The 26,034-nt window shown below is 53.6% G+C and overlaps 5 protein-coding genes across 5 annotated transcripts; 2 read left to right on the plus strand and 3 right to left on the minus strand.

Moving 5' to 3' along the window:
- Positions 1–1,325: 1,325 nt before the first annotated feature.
- N0V96_010900 (uncharacterized protein) lies at positions 1,326–2,848 on the minus strand (the record flags this gene model as incomplete). Its single annotated transcript, XM_053195806.2, has 2 exons — positions 1,326–1,751; positions 1,835–2,848. The coding sequence occupies 2 exons, from the start codon at positions 2,846–2,848 to the stop codon at positions 1,326–1,328; spliced, it is 1,440 nt and encodes a 479-aa protein (XP_053046841.2).
- Positions 2,849–5,941: 3,093 nt separating this feature from the next.
- Positions 5,942–9,555, plus strand: N0V96_010901 (uncharacterized protein; the record flags this gene model as incomplete). Its single annotated transcript, XM_065759098.1, has 3 exons — positions 5,942–6,833; positions 8,220–9,188; positions 9,242–9,555. 3 exons carry the CDS (start codon positions 5,942–5,944, stop codon positions 9,553–9,555), a joined length of 2,175 nt encoding a protein of 724 aa, XP_065612196.1.
- Positions 9,556–11,484: 1,929 nt separating this feature from the next.
- Positions 11,485–12,805, plus strand: N0V96_010902 (uncharacterized protein; the record flags this gene model as incomplete). The annotated part of the gene is made up of 3 exons (XM_053195803.1): positions 11,485–12,009; positions 12,103–12,337; positions 12,507–12,805. The coding sequence occupies 3 exons, from the start codon at positions 11,485–11,487 to the stop codon at positions 12,803–12,805; spliced, it is 1,059 nt and encodes a 352-aa protein (XP_053046838.1).
- Positions 12,806–13,520: 715 nt separating this feature from the next.
- HXT5_3 (hexose transporter hxt5) lies at positions 13,521–15,280 on the minus strand (the record flags this gene model as incomplete). Its single annotated transcript, XM_053195802.1, has 3 exons — positions 13,521–13,779; positions 13,834–15,003; positions 15,108–15,280. 3 exons carry the CDS (start codon positions 15,278–15,280, stop codon positions 13,521–13,523), a joined length of 1,602 nt encoding a protein of 533 aa, XP_053046837.1.
- Positions 15,281–21,734: 6,454 nt separating this feature from the next.
- REB1 (RNA polymerase I enhancer binding protein) lies at positions 21,735–25,343 on the minus strand (the record flags this gene model as incomplete). Its single annotated transcript, XM_053195801.2, has 1 exon — positions 21,735–25,343. The coding sequence occupies one exon, from the start codon at positions 25,341–25,343 to the stop codon at positions 21,735–21,737; it is 3,609 nt and encodes a 1,202-aa protein (XP_053046836.2).
- Positions 25,344–26,034: the final 691 nt, after the last annotated feature.

Consider the following 26,034-nt stretch of genomic DNA (forward strand, 5'->3'; position numbering starts at 1 on the left):
GCAGACAATGCTACAGAAGGCCAGGCCGGGTGTGTCGCTGTCGACACAACGTTGAAGCAATCTACCGTGCCACCGTTCGCGTCGCACAGAACCGTCGGCCGGTGTTTGAAGGGAATCCTCCGGGACGGCGCTTCGGGAAGGTCGGCGGCGCGCTGCGGGAGAGAATGGCGGCGGGGGTGGTGGTTGGTGTTGGTGTTGGTGGTGGTTGTGGTTAGTTGGTTGGTACGTGCTCTCATCTTCAAGGGTTTTTGCGTTTTTGCTTTTTTCCATCTTTTTCCTCCGCATCGCCTCGTCTACCTTAACCCATTTTCTTTTCTTTTCTACCTTACACTTGCAGAGTCTGAGGGTACTATCCCGACGTCTCGAATCCGAGACATGCAGAAACACTATAGACCAACGAGATGCGGTAGGTACTCGCGCCCAGTGACGACTCTGGCCGCCTGGTAACTGCGTCTTGAGATTTGACAAGGGACAGGCCTGGTCAAACCATCAAAGTCGTGATGTCGTCGAACATGGGGGGAGGGGGGGGAGGGTCTCCACTCCAAGCGGCGTTATCTGATGGGCTGTTCATTGCTACATAAAGTACTTTGTCGCGAGATTGAGCTGGAGCAGCGGTGCACACTACTGCGTGCAGGGCCCCGAGGTGCCGAGCCACGATGGTAACGAACGAACGATTGGTATCCACGGAATAGCAGAGTTTGAATGTGCAGTTCAGCAAGGGTAAGTTTACATTGATAGCTACAAAAGTCATGGGATACAAAAGAAATCTTTCGAGCTGCTGTAATCTACAGTGCAATCGGCCATCATCGTACATGGGACTGGCGCAACATGTCGCAATGTCGCTCTCCTTAGTTCTCTCCGAGCCAACGAGCCCAGGATCTGTCCGCAAACGTGCTCTATCTTACAGGTTGGCGTCGTCGCATTCCCAGCCACGCATTATTGTGCCTATGGACGCGCATGTCGTATCTGGATGAGCCACACATCCAACTCTCTGCTACTCCATTCGATGGATGACACGTATCTGGCAAGCCGGTGTCATCCTGTTCGTCTCTTCAGGCTTCATCCCATATCGGCCGAGTCCATCAACCCCGTCGCATAATCGATCAACGCTAGATCTTTGTCCGATCTGAGGGTCGTCCCAGGAGTTGATAGGTCATGGTGGACCGTGGGATGGGACAATCAGATCTAAGCTCGCATCACACTGTCCCATCGAAGTCACTCGGTCTCGTCTCGCAAGGTAGCTCGGCTCTTGGATCTGGCAACCTCGTTGGTGGACTCCGTGTCGCCATCGGATTCTTGGCGATCTGCCCAAATCAGACTTCGACTCAGACATACATGCCTCGATCTTCACCCTCAATCAGCTTGACAGTGACACCGTTCTTGCCGTCGCGAACAATTTGATATTTGCCACCGAGGACCAGATCCTTGGCAACAAGCTCGCGCGTGCGGCCGAGCGACTCAATGTCACCGATACGCTGGATCGTAGCCTCCAGATGATCCCTGAAGCCCTTCTCGGCGCAAATCTCCTGGAACGCGCGGTGCATCGGCACAGATGAGGCGCGGACCTCAGCGTTGGCTGAGATACTAAACAGGTTGAGCCGGTCCATGTTGCGAATGAAGTCGGCGCGCGTCATGATTTGCTGCGCCTTGTGCATCGGGAACTTGGGCAATACGTGGCCCTTTTCGTCGTCGTACAGCTCCATGTCTTCTTCCTCATCTACGAGGGCTTGGGCGAGGACCATGGCGCCGGCCTATCATATGTTGTCAGTTCAGATTGTTCACTAGAGTTCCCACGCCAGCTTGCGATAATGTGTCAAGGGGGCTTGTTACGTACAGCCCACTTCTGCTGGTCCATCACGTCGTCGTCCATCTCGGCGCCGAGAATCCAGCACTGGTTGAGAAACCATGTCTTCTCAACCTCGCAGATGGATTTGCATGTAGCAATCATGTCCCTGCTCTTTGCAACACGGTTCAAGAACGACAGTCGGCCGCCCACGAGGTCATATACCTCCTCAAGTTTCGTCGGGCTCAGCTTCTCATTGAAGTACTTTATGCGATACTTTGCAAGAGCTGCGATAGCTTGGCGTTTGGGTAGGTCGCGCACCGACATGATCTCCATACGCGTAGCTAGTTGCTTGAATCGCTCGTATACCCAGTAGTCATCCGTGTTGAAGACCATGGTCACGAGGTTAGACGCCGCCCACTGTTCGGCACGTTGCTGGAGAAGTTCGATCAAGTCCTTGCCATCGTCGTCGTCGCGAATCAGGTGCATTTGGTTAATGATGACCACCAGGGGCTTCTTTCGCGTTTCACGGTTGACCAGAGCCACCTTTTCGAGCTTGTTGAGGGCACGTTCGATGTCCAACAAAGCCGTCGTATCGCGAGGACCGCGTTCGCTGAAGTAACCGCCAATATAATCCTCATGGAACTCAAAGTCGAGGGCCTTGCCGAGGCGTATGCGCACAATCTCTAAATCTGCGTGGGCCTCAAACATGGCCACACCTTCACCGTCAATCTTGCGCATGGCCTCGATCAGCATGCTGCTCTTGCCAGTTCCCTTCTCGCCCATGAGCAAGAAATAGTGCCCAGCCTCTGATCCGTCGATGATTCTGTCGACGCGTGCCTGCTCTGGCCGCTGCACCCACCGATCATCGGCCTCGGCGGAGGTTTGCGGCACTTCCTTTCCAATAGCGGCGAGTTCAAGAACGGGGTCGCCCGGCGTGAAGGCGCGGGTCATCTTCTTCAGGACGATGCGCTTATACGTCTTGTGGTAAGCGTAGCCTGCCACTGCGAAGCCAACAGCAAGCACGAGAATGGAGGCAAAAGATGTCGCGGCGGACTCGAGCATCTTCTTGGGAAGACTATCACCGCCATCGTGGGCTCTTGGGGCAACAGGTTCGGATTTTGAGTTTGATTGTGGTAGATCTAGGTTGGAAGTCAGCTCATGTTGCAATGATAGGATGATCTCTCAATTGAGATTCCTCTTCATTTGCTGGAAACGCAAGGTCCGTTCTGCTAGAAAGTGCATAGGTGACAGTCGTTCACAAGCAAGATGTGACAGCAACCGATTCGCAGCCTGATTCGCTGTGGAAACCAGTCGAGATCTGATCTGCAGCACCTTGGCTTGCAGGATCGGGTTCTCGGCTACACAAAGACGTGGCATCCCTGTCCAAAGCATCCAGAGAAGGCGGATTTCTGGCGCCCAGCCTCGCGCAGCCGTACCCTATTTGGCCTCTTGCAGGTGCCGCATCATATCCATCTCGCCAACCTCGCACGAAGGAAGCAGATGAAGTTGCCACGGGAGACAATGGAACAGTGCACCGACGACAAGAAAGAATGAGGGAACTTGGAGAGGTACACACGAAGAAATGAGAACGTACGCGCACCAACTCACCGGATCTTGCTGGCGGGTGTGTGGAGAAGTAGGCGGCGGCTGTCTTGATCTTGACCGCCGATGAAGTTGGTGGTGCCAATGCCGGTGCCGTCCTTGCCGGTGCTGACAGCGGACCCCAAGGACCGCGGCGGCAGCCACGCGTTCCAACCCACCGGGTCGGAGGGGGGCGCAAGTGCGACAGCATACGCTGCCCACCCTTGCTCGCCAAAGCCATCGCTATACTATGTGATGAGCATCTGCAGGGCCTGCTGCGGCTCGAATCCGATGGCGACGGGTCGCTGAGAAGACGGCCTCGTCGAGTGAGAAAGCGTCTCGTCGGAGTGGAGGGGGGAGAGGGCCGGCCGGTTCTGACGGGCAGCAAATGTGGTGTAGAGAATTAAGCAGGGCACAGCGGAGAGTGCGAGATTTTAGATTGTTTATGGAACAGACAACAGGGAAATTAAAGAAAGGAAGAAAAGACAAGACAAAAAGTCAGTGTCGGTCAAGCCACAGGGGAAAAACAGGAAACACAACACGTCGGTGCTACGAAAGGAGAGGACTCCGAGAGCTCCTGCTACATCTTTGGCCTTTCTTGGCATGGTTCTTGACCTTCTTTCCTTGGCATTGGCCCCTGCCCAGCTGAGGGACGAACCTAATTGTGGCGCCGACTAGGATCACGTGATTGCAACATTCGCAGTTGTGGCTGATGCTTCCCCAAATACATCTTAGGTAAGCATACCCATCCTGTCACTCTTATTCATGCAGCGCCATATTAATATCAGGTTCCGAATTCAGGTAGCTGTGGAGCCAAGCATCACGACGACAACGTAAGCTACCTATTGGCGAAGCTTCATCAAATAACTGTCTGTTAAGGCAAAACGTCAACTAACTGTTTTCACAGAGCCGTATCTAGGTTGTCTCCAGATTTCCTTAATCTCTCACCAGTCCTTTGATGAAATCAAGATGTTACACCATACCTTTCTCTCCATCCTATATTCCACCCCTCGACCGATGTACGGATAGATGCTTGCATGACAATGGATTTTACGAGTACCAATATCACCATTCGTTCATCCACCAGGCACATGACTAATGTTGTTAGATTGCCAAAAGTCGAATAAACTGAGCGACTATTTAGTTTTTCTCTCTTGTTTTCTCTTCCGCTAGTTTCATTAGTTACTTATTGACTAATGAATTTCCACGTCGAATGCGAAGGTTCCTTGGTAATCCTACACCATTTTCATGTGATGATGATGTCTATCATGAAAGGAAAAGCTTCAAAGCGTATACCAAAAAATTACCGGCTGAAGTCAGGATGGGTACTGTGTCAGACTTGAGGCGGACGTTATGCTTCGGGATCTCGAAGCGTACATGTTGTATTGTTCTGTAGGTATGTTCATGTGAGCAGGCTTGTCTTCCTACAGGCCAATCCACCTCAGCTCTCACGTTGCCGTCGTCCACAAAACGAGTTCTCTCACCGAGCATCATCGATGCCTGATGTGAGCCTGTGCCTTGACTTCACCATTGTCCCTTCCCTCTCACTTTCCCCCTTTGCCCGACGCGCCTGCCCATCACGCGCTTCACTGTTGACTTTGCCATCCCACAAAATTATTTCCATTCTGGCTTCTCCAACTACCGCAAACCTCACGCTCCTCGTTTCTCCCATTCATTCTCTTGTACACCAACAGCCTCGTCTCTTGCTCCTCCACTTCTCGCATCAGATATTGTTCTTCTACCAGCTTCAAAACTACTCTGCGATTAGCCACATTGGGAGGCTTTGTGTAGGCAGCTTTTATCGTTGTTGAGACTGAGAGAGTATGCCACCAAAGCTCCGTCTTTTCACATACCTTATTCGAGAATACTGACCGATATTGGTGCAGATCTTCTCTGCTCGACCAAAGTTTTGGGAGCTTGGACAACGAGAATCCTGCTTGGATCACATTATCCTCTATCGGCTTCATTGCATCAGCTTTCGGACTTGCTTCACCGCTTCTGTCCAATTCATCCATCAACATACCCGAGGCTCGTCTGTTTGCTAGCTGTGTTACAGCCTTCAGCACGACAATGGCCCCAAAACCAAAGAAAAGCAAGAGCTCGCAGCTTTCGCGTTTTCGATCAGATTCCGTTCACTCACTTGCGCACACTTCGAACACCACTCGCCAGATTCCTCAATCTGCTCAGTCACAGCCACGTCCATCAACTCCGAGCACAGATGGAGTTGATCGATCCACTCCGCTATCGAGGCTTTTTCGACGGAACCGAACCAATACTTCGCTCAACACTACACACCAGCTAGCCTTGGAAGCCCCCCTATCCAAAATCGAGCGCAACTCCCCAGTGCCTACTCCGGACCCAGCTCCGCCTCCGCCTCTTCCCACTCCTCTTCTAGTGGGATGCCCAGGCCGCGAGATCACGGGCGCGAAGACCAATGGCCGCGAATGGGCTTGCGACTTGGATGAGCCTCCTGTCTTGGGATACTCCGAAGAATTGTCCAAGACTGACTTTGAAGAACACCCACTGGCCCATTATATCAAGCTGGAAAAGGGATGGGAGAAACACCAGCTTGCCATGTATGGTCTCATTCTGCCAGCCAAGGTCGAGAATGGCACTCCCATCTACACTTGGGAAAGTGACCCCGAAGACGAGGAGGATATGGACAAGGCATTGGTGCTTTCAAAGGAGATGAGACAGCCCGCTAAGCCTTCCGCCCAATTGGAGCGACCAAGAACTCCTTCGAACATTCTTCACAAAGTCAAGTCTTTCGCAAACTTCATTGCCACATCTGATGCAGAGAAGGATGTCCCCGAGCTCCCAACACTCAATGAACTCCTGGACCAGTTCGGCCTACCCCCCGGAACCCCAAGCGACACAGCGCCTCGGAGCTTTCTCCGTACGACCCGATCGAGCAGCTCTCTGCGCCCAAAGACACCCACTCGACCTGTTCCCAGTGCTACCAAGTTACGCAGCAAGCGAAGCGCAGGAATCTCAAGATCCCAGATCTCCAATCCCATCGCTCCCGAGGAAATGAGACGGGTTGGATCCGACTTCAGCCAGGCGGTGGCTCGACGTGGCAGAAATGCTTCGGGAGGTGAGCGTGATTCGCTCTACGCATCGTCTTTACGAAGCCCATCAAACCTGATCTCTCCATCCCTTTCGACGAGTGTCCCTCTGTATCTACTTCAGCCTCAACACCCTACCATCTACTTTGGGCAGAACGAGGCCCCTCCTGAGTTCCGACATGCTCCTCCTCGTCTGGCTCCCATGGAGTACACTCGGCAGTATTATATTGCCAAGGCTAAAGCAGAGAGAGAAGGAGTCGACTGCACAATCCTCAAGCCTGGTACTGTCTGGGCTTGGACAGAACACTTCAAGGAGTTTCTCTTGCTCCCGCAACTTCCCGCAGGCCTTCAAAGAAACTTCTTGCCGGACAATGGCGAACACTGCAAGTTTTCCAAGATGGGTCGGTCATCCAACAACAAAGATGTTGGCAAAAGAAGCTCCTTCGTTCCTCTTCCTTTGGACCTTGGCCCTTCTACTCCACTCATGCCTGCTCACTTCCACAGCAACTCATACTCTTTCATCGGCTCAGACCACAAGTATCGTTCATCTAGTGATGGATTCTCCCTCAATCATCCTGCAATGGCCAGATATGAGAGTCTCGTGCAGTCAACAAGGTTGCTTCTCGAAGACCCTTCCACCCCCATGGCTGAAGAAGATAAAGATTGCTTTGTTGGTGTCTGCCTTGATACCACCAGTGAGACGAAGCCCTTCTCCCGCCCCGGAATGATTCAAGCATCTCCTCTGGACAGAGCCTCTAACACTGCACCGACTCTGCGTTTTGAATCCCACAGAGCTTCCAGTGAAGCTCAGCCGACAGATGCGCTCACGGCTACCCTTCCTCGTCCTTGCAAGACTGAACAGCTGCCCATTGAGAATCATTGTCGGGCCAGCAACATTACGCACGCTGCATCGAATGAAGTCGCTCCGCCCGATGCCTCTTTTCGGAGAACCACTGCACCGATGTCGTTGTCCACAACTAGTGTTGAAAGAAGTTTATCTGCACGTCGTCTGCAAACTGGAATTTCGGAAGTGTCTCCACCTTGCTATGGTTCTGCAACTTCTTATGAAAGATATCGCCAGCAGTTTACACTGACAGCCACGGGTTACAGGGACGAAAACAATGTATCGCCTCTCAGTTTTGAGCATTTGCATGAAATGCCTTTTGATGGAAACGTGTCTCCTTTGAGCAATTCTCCGGCATCTGCACAGACTGAGGTCTTTGCGCCAGTGGTCACGCGGAGACAGGAGCCTCAACAGACTTTGGACGACGCTCTGACACCAATGGTTGAAGATGAGACATTTCACCAAAGCATCTCAGATGATGCAGCTGACATTGCAGACACATCTTCCATTTACTCACAGGATAGTGCTGTCATAGCATTTCACCATCCTTTGACTGGATGTCGCCCTTCTTCTACGGACTTGATGTTGCTGGCGCCTACGACCAGTGAGCTTGAGAATGGAGAGGGTTTGACCCCGCGCCAACCAGAGAACCTTCCTTCCCATGTCGCTCACTCTCAGGAAAGAGCTTCACGACGCTCACCCAGTCTCGAAGCTATCTCATACGTTCCAAGTTCAGAGAATGCCCAGTCTTATGTCGCTCATGAGGAAAACCATGACACTGCTGATCACAGATACTCTGAAGCTCCATCCAGTACCATCAGCAACTTTTCATCGCAAGCAACTGGATCTGCCGGAGACCGACACGACCGCTACTCGACTGCATCTCATGTGAGTACAGCCACATCTGTGTCGACATCCGCCTCTTTTCGTCTTCCCATCCAAGGCACTCCGGGCAGCCTGGACACCGATTATGCCAAGGCCAGCAGCAAGTATGCACGTCATGTGGCCACTGAGACTTCGGCTCCGGAGGCTTCCTCAAGAATCTCCAGCATGCGGGCTCAGGATTCTCTACCGCCCTCCCGGAGCTCTGTCGCCAGAAACCAATCATCTTCCCCTCGCATTCCTTCCTCGGTTACCTCTGCCGATACTGCCGCGTACTACCGCCAGAAGCGCCTTCCCAAACGACCAGAGCCGGCACAAAAAGACCCTGTCACCGAGGCCATCGAGTCTTCTCGCAATTCTGAGCTTCCATCTCTTCACGTCAGAAGACGCAGGGCTGTCCCGAGCCTGCCTCAAATCTCGGCATCTCAGGCATACCCGAAGCCGCTGAGGCTCAGCACGATGAAGAGCCCCAGTCCAGCCCCTACGGCGTCAACTGCCGACCGCGCAGCTTCCGCTGCCAGCACTGGAACTGTCGCTCGTTCAACTTCGAGACTCATCACAGATATCGGAAACGAGTTGAACCGCGAGATGGAAGAAGTTTTGTCGCCTCGCTCCGCTGCCATGGCTCATCGCGCGCTGACACCAAAGAAGGAAGTCGACATTGATACGCCTACTCGTCGCCCTCGCCAAGTCCAGTCGATGAAGTCGATTCCTTTCAATGCGCCTCCTCTTCCGGCGCCCAACAAGCCGCTTCCTTCGATTCCGAAGCCCCAGACGCCAAAGCCCAAGCCGAAGACTGAGGCTCCTGATTCTGGCTTCATCGATGTGGATTTTGGTCCTGGGCCTGCCAGATCTTACGTTCCCGCCCGCCCGCCGCCGCCCATTCCGGTCTTGAAGCCGATCGACACCACTTCGCCATCTGCTTTCGATACGACGTTTGACCCTTATGTCACTCGAGCCGACTTTTCCATCAAGAGAGACCGCACAGTTCGTCCAGCTGCGTCCATGGCGACCATGTCTCCTCGTCCCAGTAAGTTTTTCCACAGCCTCAACGTCCAACTTTGTACTGACAGCAGTCCGTAGCACCATTGGTCGACCAGCGCCAGCAGCGCGTCGTTCAGCCGACAACCTCGGCTTATGCTCAAAGACCGGCCAACGCTCCTTCCCGGTTCTTGGGTAAGATGGCATCAATGGCCGAGCTCAAGAACGGCAGAAGAGACACGATTTCGAGTCGTTCGACTGACAGTGACGATGCCGTGGGAATGAGAACTTTCCTTAGTGAGGACAGTGCTGCTTCTTCCGCGTCCTCGTCGACTAGGGACAAAGCCACATCGGGCTCGAAGCGGAAGTTCTTGAGCAACTTGTTCAAGAGAAACCGCAAGGACGGCGAGAACTAAGTGTCTGGTATGGGGTGAGTGTGAGTATTAAGAGAGAGCAGGGTCTGAAAGGGATGTTCACAGACTAAGCTGTGTGATATGTATTTGTACAACCATGACGAGAGATGATGGCCTGGGAACTGGGGATTATATGTATAATGGTTTGACAAGTGCAGTTCTCACTAGGAGAAATGCGGCTTGACACGGGGCAGAAATCATCAATGTGTTACTCGGCGTCCTCCATTTTCCCCTACCGTTGTCCACTTCTCAACTGAATAAGTGCAGGAGAATAGAGTCTCTTGCGATACCGACAGCAAAAGAATGAAGGAAACAAAAAGAACAAAACGCTTGTTGGGATGCAGCATTAGGGGTTGCGCAAGAAAGTACAGGTAATGGGCCGACTTCATCATGCTTGATGATGGGGATGAGGCAAGCCATTTTGGGTCAGCTGTTGGAGCAGTCCACGGGTCTCGGCTGGCAATTATGTCATCCGGGCCCGGCGTCCAGGTTATGGGGATGGATCCTCCCGATCCCTATGTCCGGCCCGGCAGGTGGAGAATCCCCTGACGGAACCCCTGAGGGGTCCTTGGCTGCTGTAACGTCTTAGGGCGTGTACGGATGCCAATCATACCTATTGAACCGTTGATTCCTTTGTACCTGTCTTGAATGTTGCCAACGTCTCGTAGTCGCAAAATGGAAGAAGGGGTTGAAAAGAAAGAGGCAATTAATTGGCCATCCACGTGGCCCCCGACGCTGCTTAACTCCTTTTCTCACTACCACCGACGTTGCGTGGACAGACGACGCAATGGACGACGCATAGTCGACGCGGCTGGAACACATTTGCTGCGCGGCTAGAGTATATATAGCTATGTCCCCGAGATTGTTTGAATTCCATTCAGTCACATTGTTTTCGTTTTTTGTTGTTGCACTCTGTGGCACCAAACAAGCGGCAGAGAGGCTGATGGAATGTTGGTTCCGGTGGTTTGCAGACCCGGGTCGCCGGAACGGGAACGGAACCATCACTAGTTGTTTGTCCAGTCCCCTTCTGTGCTAAATTTGAACCCCAGCGCGCAGTCTCCGTGAAAATGCTACCTACCTCCATATGGCCATTTCGCTATTATCCGGGGACCGGTGGGAGGATTTGGAGAGACCGAGAGAGAGAGGAAAAAGAGGCAGGGAAGCTCCCTGTGGCTAGTATGATTGGACCATCCCAAAGAACTGGGGATCTGCCATTGCAATTAAAGGCTATTTTCAACACGGCAAAGGCTATTATAGTAAAACCACTTAATCGTCGACACCAGGCACAGGAGGGTTTTCGCGAAGGGGGTGGGGGGTTTGCAGCTTCGCGCCTCTTTTTTGTTCTTTGGAATGCGCGCGCAAACCGAGACAATAGAGTGGCGGCTCAAATTACGCAGCACGCAGCACGTAGTATCCGTACACACATGTTGTTTTCTCTGCACCGGAGCTTACGTTGAATGCCCGACGGCAGTTTCTTCCTCCTTTGCTGACCCCCCCATTTAACCTGACTTGCGGCGAATGCGAACCCCCCAAATTGAAAAGTCTCCAAAAACAAACTTCTTTGATGCGAAATTTCCCACCGCCGCACGGGCGATTGGAGATGCGCCAATGTTTGCCAAGGGGGAGAGCGAGAAACGGGAGGCCCGGACTGCGAGCCTCCGTGCCGGACGGAAACTGATAAGTTGGGCACATCTCCCCATGGCGGAGCGTGTCACACACATGCTTGGGCGCATTGCTTGAATGCTTTTCTCCTTCAAAGTGTTTACTTCTTCTGATTCATTCAGTCATTCATTCCTTTTCCAGACACTCATTCTAGATCGTAACTAACCCATAGACATTCATTGTAGAAATACACACACAAAAACTGCGCCAGTTTGGATAAGGCAACAATACAAAAATCCACCACCACCACCATCAAAAAAGAAGAACACAATGAAGTTCTCCCTCCCCCTCCTCCTAGCCCCCCTCGCCGTCCTCGGCCTCCCCACCACCGACGACAACACGGGCTCTCACTCTCACCACGCCCGAGGCAGCACGGCACACTCCTCCCACCACGCCGCCGCCCACCTCCTCACCCGCCAATCCCCCACCAGCATCGACAAGCTCTTCAAGGCCAAAGGCAAGCTCTACATTGGCGTCTCGGGCGACAATGGCATCATGCAGCAGGGCAAGACCGCCGCCGTCATCCAGCAGAATTTCGGCCAGGTGACGCCCGAGTACTCGATGAAGTGGGACGCCACCGAGCCCACGAGGGGCAACTTTGATTTCACCAACTCGGATTTTCTCGTCAACTTTGCGCAAAAGAATGGAAAGAGCATTAGAGGCCATACCTTGCTCTGGCATCAGGCTTTGCCGGCGTGGGTGTCTGCTATCAAGGATAAGGCGACCATGACCAAGGTGATTGAGACGCACGTCAAGACGATTGTGGGGAAGTACAAGGGCAAGATCAGGTCGTGGGTATGTTTTTTTCTCAGTTTACCTTGAAACGGTTCTTCACCGTTTTACATATCATCTCGCCATGAAATATCACCGTATACTGACAATGCAAAGGACGTCGTAAACGAAGCCTTCAACGATAACGGCACGATACGCAGCACAGCATTCTCCAACGTCCTCGGCGAAGCCTACATCGGCGTCGCCTTCCGCGCCGCGCGCCTCGCGGATCCCGCGGCGAAGCTGTACATCAACGACTACAACCTCGACAACGCCGGCTGGGGCAAGGTCACGGCCATGGTGAACAAGGTGAACCAGTGGATCGGCCAGGGCATTCCCATTGACGGTATTGGTGAGTTTACCTCTTTTTCGTCCTCGTTGTTATCTCTACCCCCTTCAGCCCCATGGAGAAGTAGATGAAGATGCCCGAAGATGGAGAGGGATTCATCCATGAGAGACGGGGGGTGGTACCAACTCATCAAGATATAAAACAAGGGATGACTAACACCACCGCAACACAGGCTCCCAAGCCCACCTGGCAGCAAACATGTCGGGTAACATCCAAGCCGCCCTCGAAGCCCTCGCCCGCTCCCGCGCCTCCGAGATCGCCATCACCGAGCTCGACATCCCCGGTGCGCCCCCCAACGACTACGCCACCGTCGTCGGCGCCTGCCTCAACGTGCCCAAGTGCAAGGGCGTCACCGTCTGGGGCGTCAGCGACAAGCAGTCGTGGATGGCCACCGCTAAGCCCCTGCTGTTTGACGAGAACTGGAGCCCCAAGCCTGCGTACAACGCCATTGTTGCCAAGTTGCGCAAGTGAGGAGATCCCAATAACAGAAAGGGATGAGGATTGGATTTGCAACTCTGGCTTTGGCATCGCATATGATTACCCCCTTTTTTTTTTGAACCTTATATACAAGACGAGATCTGACTTGTCAATTACGTGTGAGGCGTCGTGGAGCTGCGCTCCATTACGCTCAGCCTTCCTCTCAACTGTTGAACCAACTTGAACTAGTTTCAATGGCATCATGTCATCTGGTAATCATTGGTGAAGGCCGGCGACACGGAAAGGAGACAGACATACATTGGCTCCCAGCCCTCGTCCTTTAGACCTAGAAGAGGGCAAGCCAAAGAGACATAAGTTCAATGCATAAACAACTTCTTGACATGTCGGTCACACTTTTTAATAAATGTACAAGGACAACTGAATTCCATTTCTCTGATATGCATCCCTTCTCATCATCATTCAACCGAGTGAATGAATTGTCTTACAGGCTAGATCAGTAATGGACAGATATGGATTACTTGTGCACCAGAATCTTTTGAATGTTTGATCAATTAAATAATTCTCATTCCTCATGAACGAATTCTCTTAAGAATACAATATGCCACCCAACGCCGTCGCAATGAATTTTGAATGTTACAGGTCTTGTCTCTCTGGCCCAGGGAGCTAAGGGGGAACAGAATGCAATATGTGTATGTTTGCGGTGTTTCCAATGCACAAGACATTTTAAACACCAAAGCAATCAATGCGCTTAGGCAGTGGCATTGACCTTCTCCTCCTCACTGGCGGACTCGTGGTGGTGCTTGTGCGCCTCGCCGCGCCACTTCGCAGAGGTGATGGGGTTGACGTGCTGGACGTACATGGTGTCAATCTCCTCGAGGGTGCGGTCCTTGGACTCGATGACAAAGAGGAAGACAATGACAGCCAGGGCAGCACAGCAGCCAGCGAAGACGAGACCGTAGAGGTAGTCAATCGCATCGGTGATGTAGCGGGTGAAGAAGGACATGAGGCTGAGTAGGAGTTAGTTGGATGTTTTGTGAAGTTCAAAGTCAGGGGGTACATACAAGTTCCAGAGCCAGTTGGAGGCGGTGGCAAGAGCCATGGCGGGAGCACGGTAACGGGCAGGGTACAACTCAGCGACGACAGCCCAGACGAGAGGGCCCCAGGTCGTGGCGAAACCGGCGATGAACAGGCAAGAGAAGGCAACGAGGACGGCGCCGGCCTGGGGGGTGTTGGAGGGGGTGACGGTGTCGAGGGCGAAGTGACCGACAAAGGCGTAGACGAAGAAGCACATCATCATCCACAGAGCACCGACGATGAGAGCAATACGGCGACCGGACTTCTTGACGACAACCAGACCGCCAAAGGTGCAAGCGACGTTGACAGATCCGAGAATGAGCTGAGTGACGTAGCTGTCGCTGAGACCGGTAGCGGAGAAAACGGTGGTTCCGAAGTAGAAGAAGAAGTTGGCGCCAGTGAGCTGCTGACCGGCCTGAAGCACGATTCCGAGAATGGTACGGTAGAACATGCGGGGGCCAGTGAAGATCTCCCAGATGCTGGTGTCGGCGCCAGCAGACTCCTCGGCGACCTTGGCGCGGATCTCATCGATCTGGAGGTTAACGGAAGCGGCGTTGGGCTCGACTCCGGCAAGCTTGGCAATGTTGCGGCGAGCCTCGTCCTCGCGACCCTGGCGGAAGGCGTAACGGGGGGACTCGGGAAGGAGGAGGATACCGGCACCGAGAATGAGGGCCCAGGCGAAGCCGAGACCGTTGGGGATACGCCACGAGGCAGAGCCGGCCTTGTTGTGGGTCGCGAAGTTGACAATCTCGGCGAGCCAGATACCGAGAGTGATGAAGAGCTGGTAGGTGGAGACAATGACACCGCGGATGATGGCGGGACAGGACTCGGACTGGTACATGGGAACGACGACGGAGAGGGCACCGATACCGACGCCGTTAACGAGGCGGCCGATGGCGAACTGGTACCACTTGGTGGTGGAAGAGATCTCGATGACGATACCAATGCAGGAGAAGAAGGCAAAGAGCGAGATGGTCATGCGACGGCCGAGAGTGTCGGCGAGCTTGCCGGCAGTGAGAGCACCGACGAGACAGCCGATACACAAGAGACCGACAATGGTACCCTGGCGAGCGGCGCTGAAGACGTAGGTGCCATCCTGGGGCTCACCGAAGCGCTGCATGAAGTCTTCCATCAGGAAGAAACCGGAAATCTGACCACTGTGAGGAACAAAGGGTCAGCAAACGGAACGGCCGGCGAGACATGTAGGTCTCAGATGGGGGAGGGCGGGGCGGAGAGGTGCTTTCGGGGAAGTAAGACATACCTGACATAACCGAACATGAAACCACCGATACTGGCAACGAGACCGAGGAAAGCAGCGGCGAAGGTAATCTTTTGCTCAGCCGTGATATCGGAGCTGGAATCCGGGGTGGGAGCATCGGCTTCCGTCCGGTCCTTATGCTCTACGCCCTTGCCACCGAGCTTGGGGAACTGCATGATGGGCGATGCTGACGATGCGCGTCGATATGGGGATGGATATGTGGGGGTGGGTTTGGTGTTCTCGATCCAGGGGAGGATGTAGAGGTGGGAGGAATAAGTCTGTTGGTTTCGAGGGTGACGATGTCGAGGGTGAGAACGAGGTTGTTGGTGTTGTTGATGTTGTTGTTGAGTGTTTGCTTCAAGAAGAAGGAGGGAGGGAGGGAGGAAGGAAGGAAGGTATTATACCTGCCTTGAGCGGTTGAGGTGTGGAGAGGACAAGGTAGTTGAGATAAAACTCTGATTAGTCTGGAGAAGTGTGGGATGGGAAGGAGGAAAGGGGGCCAAGAGTAGACGATGGGGGAAGGAATGGATTCTTTTTGTATTAGAGGAAAGAGGTCAGGAGACGAGCAGGTCCTTCCACAGTTCCATAAGGTACGGAGTAGTCTGGGTTGACTGGGAAGGTACGACGGGACTGGGGACTGCCCGGGGACTGGGTCTCGCGACCACGGCTCCGGGTTGGGACGTACCTACTTTCCGGTTCGTACCTTCCTCACTTTACTTCCTACCTAAGCTACTTACTTTACCATGTGCTTACCTTATTTCGGTACTTGATCAAGGTATGGAAGGAAGCACGGTAGGTGAGGTACCTTACCTTGCTTGGCATGGCATGGCGGAAAGCACGACGGAAGGCACGAAGAAGGGAAGGAATGAGCAGATGCTCACCCCGTTCTCACCCATTGGAACCCATTCACTCCCCGTATATCCCCGTATGCCTCCGCATGCGTTTCCACACTTTGACTGATGGAAAGGTGCTTTTCATGCCTCATGATCACGTCTCTGACCAAGCAGGGCAGCCGGGGTGGGCATCTTGGTTTGCTTGCTAAACAACGATAAATCAAAACGAAAGGAAAGGAAGAAAACGATACCCACAATGCTGGGTGCAGATTACCTTAACCCACACTCCCACACTCCCTCCCACAGTCCACAACAAGATGCATCAAACGGACAAGTCGGGGCCCGTGGGCGAACCAAGAAAAGTGCGGGCAGCAACGTACGTGTGTGGGCTGGACTGTGGGAGAATGGCGGGTGAAGACCGGGTGAAGAAAGACGTGGTGGTTCTGGCCCAGTTGTCTTGTGGGCGGAGAGTCGCGAAAGAGAATACCGTGACCGTGGTGACATGTCGGACCAGGGTGACTTTGAAAATTGAAGGTTGTGGTCGTAGTGAGAGGGCCTGGGAGGAACCTCTTGGGACGGTGGGACCGCCGCTGATGGACCGGATGGCCATAGCTCTCGCCGTGTCGCGAGCCTCACGAGTGACGTTGGTGGTACATTGCGCCGAGTACCTCCGGCCGATGCAGCTGAGGTTCAAGCAAACCACCGTGGCACCGTCAAGCACCCGACACCGTCAAGGAACTGGATCTGGTGTGCACGGTGTACTGAGTACGGTGCGGCGTCGGCGAAAGAGAACTGGAGAGGACACAAGGGAAGGCAAGGCAAGGGAAGGGGTGTGTCCCATGAGCTGATGATTGACGTCGAGTCTCATTGCAATTATTCGGTCCAATGCTCGGCCACTAAGAGGAGTCGGTCTAAAGATGAGGCTCCCCGGTGTGAGCGAGCACTGAGCAGTACACAAAATGGTGGTCTTCAAGGTGACAGGGACTACAGACCAGACTTTCAGAAAAGAGGCCGAGACGACGGCGTATGCGGCAGGGTCACCACAATTATTCGAGGTGATAGCTGGAACCCGCCGAATGGATCTGGATTCCCTGTCCAGGATCTGTACACTACTTGCAGACTTGCAGGCTTGCAGGCAGAGGCAGGGCGACAAATTCAGAAAGCAGTCAAGGCCCAAATTGGACGGGCCACAATTACACTAATCGGACCCTTTATCCTTGGCGTGCTGCTGGAATCTGTCTAGCACGAGATGATCCGCCTGACTGTCGTTACCTTCCAGGTTATGGTCCAGCGTGGGTGTGCTTCGTTGTTGGTGGAGATCCCGAAGCCTCCGATTGACGTCAGGCTCAGGGTCAGGATGCACCGATGCAGGTCCCGTCCCGTATGCTGCCACCATACCACCGTGCCACCGTGCCACCGCACCACGGAATTGTGAAAAGGCACCTAACCTTGATCATCTAGGTATGCGCCATGCCATGGAGGGACGGGAGTATGATTGATTGAATGACAGTGACGACGGCTTGGCGGCTGGCCTTGCTTGGCCTAGGTGTGTACACTGTAGCATTGCTAGCATCGCTAACAGGAAATGCTGCACGGCTGACTGATGGACTGACAAACTCAAAACTTAACACGCAGGTTTGTCATACACAACAAGCACAGGAGAGAGAGAGTCAGGTTCCCTGCCCCCTGATTGAACTGTTCCGTTTCTTCGAGAAAAGATCGCTGGGGCCCTGGAACCACACTCTCACATCATAACATCAGACGATGCAGCTGTTCGTCCACGTATACGTAGATGCGGAAAGAAACCGACGTGGTAAACAGGGAGATGCAGAGTAATGAAGGCAACGGAACATGGACAGAGAGAAAAAAAAAAAAAAGGCAGAGAACCACTAAAAAAAAAAAAAAAAAAGAGGGCATCCACATTTGGGGCCCAAGTACCGTGCCGTCGCCGCATCTTCCTTCCCGGGTACGTACTCTGTGTAAGGAAGATCTCCACCGCACGGGCGGCATCTGCCATCTGGCATGCCATGGCCTGTCACTGGGATTCTGGGAATATCATGGATTTTGTGGTTTCTGAATAGTCGCACCGCGCATACTCCGTAGGTATCAATGCATCAACAACCTGGATTTACCACGACATGCACACTTTGACTATACCATCGTATCATTTCATCAAGAAAACACTCCGCGCTACGCATCACATCGTCCGGTCAGAGCCTCATTCCCCGGACCGACATATGCACCACGGTCATGCCAGAGCACGAGAATAAAAACCCGTCACCACAAAGGGCTGCAAAGACCGCAAAGAACCACAACGCAGCCGCATGGCATCGCATGGCATCTTGGCCCACGCAAGGTCCGATTAGAGAGAGTGACCCCTGCACCCCTGCCCTCCTGTTCTTCTTGTTTTCCATCTGGCATCTCATTACTGCGTACTGCGTAGAAAAAAAAATGTTATCTCCTTCCCTGTCCGCTGACGGGACCCCCATCCCCTGAACCCTGTTGGTCCTCTTCGGCCCGGCAAGCAGATGCCGCCGCGACACGCCCCTACTAGGCTGCCTTAGCTCGCAGATACGGCTTAACACCTTGTATCCGTATCTGTCCCTAAGGTACGCAGTGGCTTGCTTCTGTTGCCCTTTAGCGCGCCCGGTTCCTGATAACCGCTGACCGTCTACTAGGTATGCATACCGTTGGCGCCACTGTTGGTCAACGTCCAACGGGGACAGAGTCTCGGAGTACGAGAGGGGAGGGTTAGAGCGAGAGATATTCGTGACTCCAGTAAAATACGTGAGAAGGGTGAGACCTGTAGAAGCTATTGAGGGCTATGGATGCGGCTCACGGCTCGCCAAGTCTCGTCCCTTGAGCCAGATCATTATACAATCCACCTAGAACCACAACGGACCCGTCCACCGGCCGGCATCCCCTTGGTCTGGTCCACGATGGGGAGTCGTGGAGTCTACGTTCTAACGAGAGACATGAGGGAACCAGAAAAGCACCGAGACTCGGCCACGACTCCACGATTACCGCGAGAGCATGCCGAGTATTGCTATTGAGCCCCATCCTGAGCAAGCTACGAAGCTATGCGAAACAGCGACGAAATGTGCTGTCGGCCAAATGCCAACCGTTACCTACTGCGTAGACGGCCTGGGCATTGATGATATGTGGAAACTCTCAGAGGCCCAGAGGCCCAGAATGAGGGAAAAGGGGGAGCATGATGGAGTACTGTGGTAAGAGTCTTTTCGTCTCTTTCACACGCGAGAGGAAAAGGGCCGACAAGTGAGGAACTCGCAACAACACGAGACCATGAAAATTTGCTTCAAGATTGAGTGAGAAGTGGGCATGAGGAGCGAAAGAGGGGGATTTTTACAGAAATTTGAGAGAGGCATGGTCAACATCAAGAGAGCAAATGGGTTATCACTAGAGGTGAAGCTCACGATGGACGACGAATCTATCGTGAAGCATCTCGAGGCTCAATCACCCGTGGTAAAGGTCAAGCCACCTCACCTGAAGGACTGTGGCTCACACAAACTACCTTCAGGCTCAAACTTCACCACGTTGCCACGTAAATGATATACAACCTAGGAAAGACTGTGGCTCAAATTGGATCTCAAGGCACTAACTCGGATCTTTTCTGACAAAATGTGGTCCAGTGCGCGCGCAAATTCTCGCCTCACCTCGGCCGTACGCCTTGAATGCGGATCCGCTCAAGGGGGGGGGGTGTACCGTGTGCACTGTGCCGTGTGCTTCCATCGCGGCGGGGACCCGTAAAACTACCATAAGGGCCCGAAGTGCGGCCACGCCGCTGCGGTCGGTCCCTGAGGGAACCCCCTCTTTTCATCCGGTGGTCTGATCGGATGTTTTCCGTGAGCTCGACGTTCAACTTTTGCAGGTTCTTACACTGTTAGGTTGCTGAAGGTGAAAGTGAAGGTTGGAAGCTCGTCTTTCCCGTTTTGTGCTTTCCGCTCTCAGCCTCTCAAGTATTTCGTACCTCTTGCCCCTGATAGATTACCGTCTACCTATTGCGAACGAGACTGTTCTTACACGCGGATTTCCCCGGATTTGGGTGGTTCAATGACAATCGCGATGCTTGATGCTGCTATCGCCGATCGCCGATACTAATACCACTGCTGCTCCCTCTTGCCAAACCTCCTATGGCTTGGGAAATCCCATCCGTGACAAGTCGTCCCTTCTTTCTCAAAGTTCCCGCCTCTCCGAAACGCCCGGGACGATCGCCTTCAGATGTTTCTCCAATCTCTCGGCGTTTGCTGATCTGCCTGACTTCCAGGTCAAGGTGCTTTAGGTTGTACACTACTGACTCGGCCAAAATTCAACACCGATCCGATGGGCCACCTCACCGTTTGCAGACACCCTTCGAGCGCCGATTTGCTCCGCGACGGAACAATGACGCCACACTTTTTCACTTGGAGAAAATTCCGCCCGCGCGCGCGTCGCGCGGAACTTGCTCCGGAGTGTGAAGCCATCGTGACAATGACATCCGACAACGCGCGAGGGCGGGAAAAAAAAAAGGATAGACCCAGCACGGAATGGCCGCGGTACAGAAACGCATGCTGTGCTGTCTTCTGGAACCCCCCCATTCTTCTTTCCCCAGATGTCGGAAGATTCACACACGTTGAATCATTCTAGAAATTCTATGCATCGCCTCCCCCCCCGGATGACGTCGCGTTGTCACACTTGTTCTCCCAGTGCCCCGGGACTCGCTCTTTGAATACGCAGAGGAACACGACTTTGTCATCAATCTTCATCGGGTTCTCCAGTACACGTGTACATCGAACCTGCAAAAGCACGCATCGCATTTTGTCATTCTTCAGTTGACACGCACGTACTCCGTACATGGGGACAAGGTTCTGTTCCCATCCCGCTGGGTTCCCCCGTTCTCGGGCCAGAACCGATTATCCATCCCTCCCCCCTTCATCACCTTATCGACCGTTGCTTCCCAGGAAAGCCTGACGCTGTCACGATAACAAGGTGGATAGAGTACACACACATCGTCTCTCGCCACGGAACGTCACAGCCCTACGGTGGCGGCGTCAGCGGCACCGACACAAAAGTGGGCAGATCCGTGATGGTCGGAGATAAAGCTGGATTTCTGCTGATGGCCGCCCAGACCGACAGCCTACGGATACGGTAGCTGATTCATGAGTAAGTAGGTAGTCGGCCTATGACGACATTCCTCCTAGGCCCAAGAAAACATGGTGAAAAAAAAAGAAAAAAAAAAAAAAAATTCAAACCTCGTTATCGTTTGAGTGGTTCGACTGGCCACCAACGACGAGTCATGACCAATGACGTAGATTCCTCACGGTAAACAACTCAACTGACGATTCCGCAAAGTACAATGGAACGTGGGAATTTGACAACTGAGGAAAACAGATGCTTTAGCACAACTTATCTTGAACCATTCGGTAATGATGGGCTTTGTAGCTACCAAGCTATGTACGATTCCCATCCGTGAACTATCAATATCCACTTCCAAAACAAACCCTTGTAACAAGTGCTGTGTGACCTGATCTAGACCTGCTTTGCCCATGCTGCCAGTGCTTGTGGTCCAGAATCTTGACCGCCCCTGATAGTATTCTCGGCGGCACCTTAGCCACTAAAACTTGGCCATCAATAACGTACTCTCAAGTCCAGATCGTACCTCAGCCTCGCGGGGTATCATCACGCACACCACATCATCACACTACTCCCGTGACTTGAGAAGCTGTGAAAAATGTACTACAGTCTGATTTCCACATCCATCACAGCGTGAAATCACGGCCCAAGCTGTCCGCTGGGTGGTTCAGTCCCTTAGTCTCTTTGCTCTCTTCCGACCCTTAGACCCCGCGGGTGCGGTCGAGGGCGGGGCGGGAGCCGGTGACATGTCTTCGTCGTTTTCGTCGCTGACTGGTGCCGGCAAGCCTGGCGGCTCGGGGCCTCCTGTCTTCCTCGCCCAGTCGCCAACCCGCCTGTCCGCTTTTCTGCTCTTAACAGATGCGGGTGCTGTCGAGGGCGGGACGCGAATCGGTGGCATGTCTTCATCAACATCACTGTTCTGCACTGACTCCGGTTGCAGTGATGCCGCTGTTCGAAGTCTGATCCCGGAGGAGATGCGCCTCTTGGCCTTTTCTCTCTTTTCTTTGAGGCGGTCGGGAATCTTCTCGGCCGCATATTGTGAGGCGACTGGCTCTGGTGAGCTGCCATCATTCTCCATAGAACGTTGTCTAGATGAAGTACCCCCAGAAAGCCTGACGCGCTTCTTAGCCGGGCTGGGTCTGGCGTCTTCCGCCTCGACGGGGAGAAGTCTGGAAATGCCGGCAGGTTGGAGAGATGGAGACGCAGAGAGAGCATTCGATATAGAATCGGCCATGAGTCCATTCGATTGGGCTGATGACTGCCGTGTAGACGGAGAATCACCTTCTGTCAGCCGGGTTTCGTCTTCCTCATCGGCTTCAGAGACGTCGTCGTCGTCATCGTCTTTGTTGTTGTTCTCATCGTCGGAAGCGTCGTCGCTATCAACCACAAGTTCAGCACTGCGTGGCTCATTCTTCTGGCTCTTTCGACGACTAGTTCTCTTTGGAGGATCAACAACAGCCATCTCGGTCTCGGTATCATAGTTGGTATCCCCTCCGCCGAGAATTTTGGCACCCCGGGGGGCGCTCGACTTGGCGTCCTCCAGCAGCCAACGGGCGCAGTCTCTAACTGACTTTTCCTTTTGATCCGGGACACGCTGCCTTAGACGATACCATAACAAATGGAGAGTCTTCTTAGGCCACTTCCTGCGGAACTCCAAGTCGGCGAGCTTTGTCCACTGAATCAATCGATCGCGACCGGCGCCTCCTGCCAAAATGGCCCGGACCATTTTGTGCTTATCTTCGGGAGGCATTTCTTGGATCTGTTTGCGGGCCTTCTCCAATGTCCAGGTGACCTTTGAAGCGGGACGCGAAGACCTCAGAACTTCGCTGGGGGTAAGTTCCACGTTGAGGGTCTTGAACTTTCTCATACATTGCAGGCGAGTCCGCTTGCGGCCCATCAGCTCACTGACCGTCTGCCAGTTGATCATGGGTTCGTAAGGCTGTTGAATCTTCGAAGGTGACCGGTCCGTCCGTCTAAGCAAGGTGATGACGTGCTGGACCAATTCTTTTTCTTCCTCTTCGGTCCAATAGTTGCGGCCTTCTGTGCGGCCACAAATGACATAGTTCCGGTAGCGGTCGCGAACATCCTTCTCATGGCGACCCAGCTCTTCCGCAATCTTGATCCAGCAATTGCCATGTTTGGCGTACAGCATCGCTAGCTTAACATCCTCCTTGGCAGTCCATCCTCCTCCGCGGGCTTTGAAGTTGTGGAAGTTCTGGCGAGCAACATCGATAGTTTTTTGGCGGCGCCGGTCAGGAAGAGCGGCACAAATGTAATTCCACAGGTCGAGGAATTTCTCGCTGTCATATGGGATAGCCGTTTTAGACAGCTTTGTGCGCTGCTTCATCTGGATAAGATTGTTCATCTCCTCTTGTGACAGGTCGTTCTCCTCCCGATACTTCTCGACAACTTCTCTGAGCTTGCGCATCTCTTCATGGGAGAATTGGCCGGTGATGAACTCGGGTGGTCCCTGAGGTGCTCCCTTGGGCTGTGGAGCCTTCTTTGGCGTTTTCGCCTTTGCGGGCTTGGGTGTGGCGGTTGCGGGTGCGCGAGAGGCGGCTGTCTGTTTCGGCTTCTTGAGCTTCATCTGAGGCTTTGCAGCCTTAGTCGATGCTGACTTCTTGACTGGGACCTCTTCAGTTTCCGGCTCCTGATCCTCGCCGTCCTCCTGGATCTCACGAGCCGCACTTCCTTCCACCTCGAGATACTCCGGTGTCTCTTGGACTGATGTTGACTTTTCGAAAAAGTCCGGCTTTGAACGCTGCTTCTTGGATGCCGTGGAGCGGGTGGACTTCTGAGCCGAACTAGGCAAGTTGCCAACATCAAAGGGCTGATCTTCGTCTGGTTGGCCATTGCGACGTCGAGTAGCTCGAGGCGTCGTGGCGGGCTTCTCGGCAGCTGCATCCTTCTTGGAATAAGTGGTGAGCTTCTTAGCTGAGCCTCGGAGTGCATCGTGGAAAGTTTTGATTGGCAGCTGAGGGGTTGGGACGACCTCCTCCTCCATGTCTTCGCTGCGTGTACTAGCCGGGCTGTCTCTCGGGGCTTGAGATGATGGGGGGAGGCCATCGGCCAAGGACCCGTGACCAGACTGTGCGTCATCATCATCCTCTACGGGTGGTCCTGGCGAAGAGGCCCGGTTCGCAGTTTCGTCCATATCCACGTCTTGGTCGCTATCAACGCTGTCACGATCGAATATGTCATCTTCAGGTTGTTCGACGATTGGTGAGGTTCGTTGAGCGGCATCTACCGAATCCTCCTCCTCTGAAGCAGTCGCCACGTCCTCCTCCATTGCGTCGTCCGTGGACTCCACCGCCTTTGCCGTATCGTGCGGTTGAGCTGCAGCCTCTTTGGCAAGACTCTGTCTCAAGAGGGAAATCTGAGATCCCCGTGACATGCTCCTGCGCCTCTGCGCTGCAACACTGGGTGAAGACGCCGGTCCATTCTGGCCATCGTCGGACTCGTTATCATCTGGACTCGGCAACACAGGTGTGCCGGAAGGTTGTGTGAAGAACGGCCTGGGGACGCCGAGGAGTTGCGACTGCTGTGACTCGTACTTGATCTCGAGGGGATCGGCCTCGGAGGCAGGGCTGTGAACGATAGGTTGGGCGATGCTGGTGTCCTCGGACGACTCAGGCACAACATCCTCGGGCTCAGCGTCCTCCATGTCGACATCTTCGAGAGAACGACGCGTCTTCTTCTTCTTCTTCTTCTTCCTCTTTTTCCGATCCGACGAGTGCGACGCGCCCAGCGCACTGGGATCATCCGGTTCGCGCTTGCGCTTTTTCTTCAGCTGAGGCGAAGAAAGAATATCGTCGTCGGCCACAATTGCGTCGCTAGAAGGTCCAATTTGGCCACTGAAGATGGAAGATGAGGGGCCTGCATCCGAGTGTTCTGGGTCTGTTTCCTTGCTCTTGCCCTTCTTGCTGCGATCCTTTCTGTCCTTCTTGGACTTCTTGGACTTTCGTTTCTTCACGCTATGGTCCTCGTCGGAAGGATACGCGGGATCCGCAGCACCTTCTCCATCGTTCGCCTGGGTCGAGAAAGGGACCATGGAGGAAAATGGGTCGACGTAGTCGTTAAATGTGTCGAGACCGATCTCGTCCTCGTCCGCCATTTTACCCAACAGTCTATCGTCAATTCCGTCAGGGTACTCGGCCGGCGCAGTTGAAGGAAATATCCGATCTTCGCTGTCGTCGCGGGTTGGTCTGGTAGGTCCAGGTGAGGAGTTCTTGGTGGGCGTGTATCGGTTGAAGATTCTCGAGATGGAGTTGAACATGGTGAAATTTCCACCAGAGCGACCGGCGGCGCGGGGACGCAGAACAATTGGGAAAGGACGACTGGCGGGAGGTGCCGAGAAGGGTCGTCGCAAGGAAAGTGCGCTGGGGAGCTTCCCTCTATGAGAAGGTGCTTGCTCCTTCCAGGTTGGTGCCTTCCGCGGCCAAGATAAGGTCGCGTACGAGGTGCCGTTGACGAAGTTAAAAAAAAACGCGGGTGGAAGGTGGGGCCCACAATTGCGGTAGGATGGCGATGAAGGAAGGAACACGGTCCACTGATCGGAAGCTTGGGCCTCCCCCCATCTCTTCCGCCTTTGGTACCTACCTTACCTTCCAGTCGTATCTTTGGGTCGGTACCTTGGGTACTTATCGTACCTACTCAAGGTTGCATCATCACCGATCAAGGGTATTACGGATTGGCGCAGTTGCAGATTTCAACCCCGCGGCTTTCTCAGCTTCCATTCCATTGTCTTCGAATACAAAGACTGGAGTTACATACGGCCCGCACACCGAAGAAGCATAACGATTTACACATGTCATTTCTTTTATGGCAAGCTACGCCTGCGAAGCCAAATCACTGCTAGGAATTCGACTCGCTGTCGGCCCTCGATGTGATCAAACCTGTCCAATTACCCATTGGGACTGGGAGCATGTCTCACTACATGCACATGACACTCATCCCAACCCTCGCAG

Source organism: Colletotrichum fioriniae, assembly GCF_027942845.1.
Source record: "Colletotrichum fioriniae strain IMI 355084 chromosome Unknown scaffold_16, whole genome shotgun sequence".
Classification (NCBI taxonomy): Eukaryota; Fungi; Ascomycota; class Sordariomycetes; order Glomerellales; family Glomerellaceae; genus Colletotrichum; species Colletotrichum fioriniae.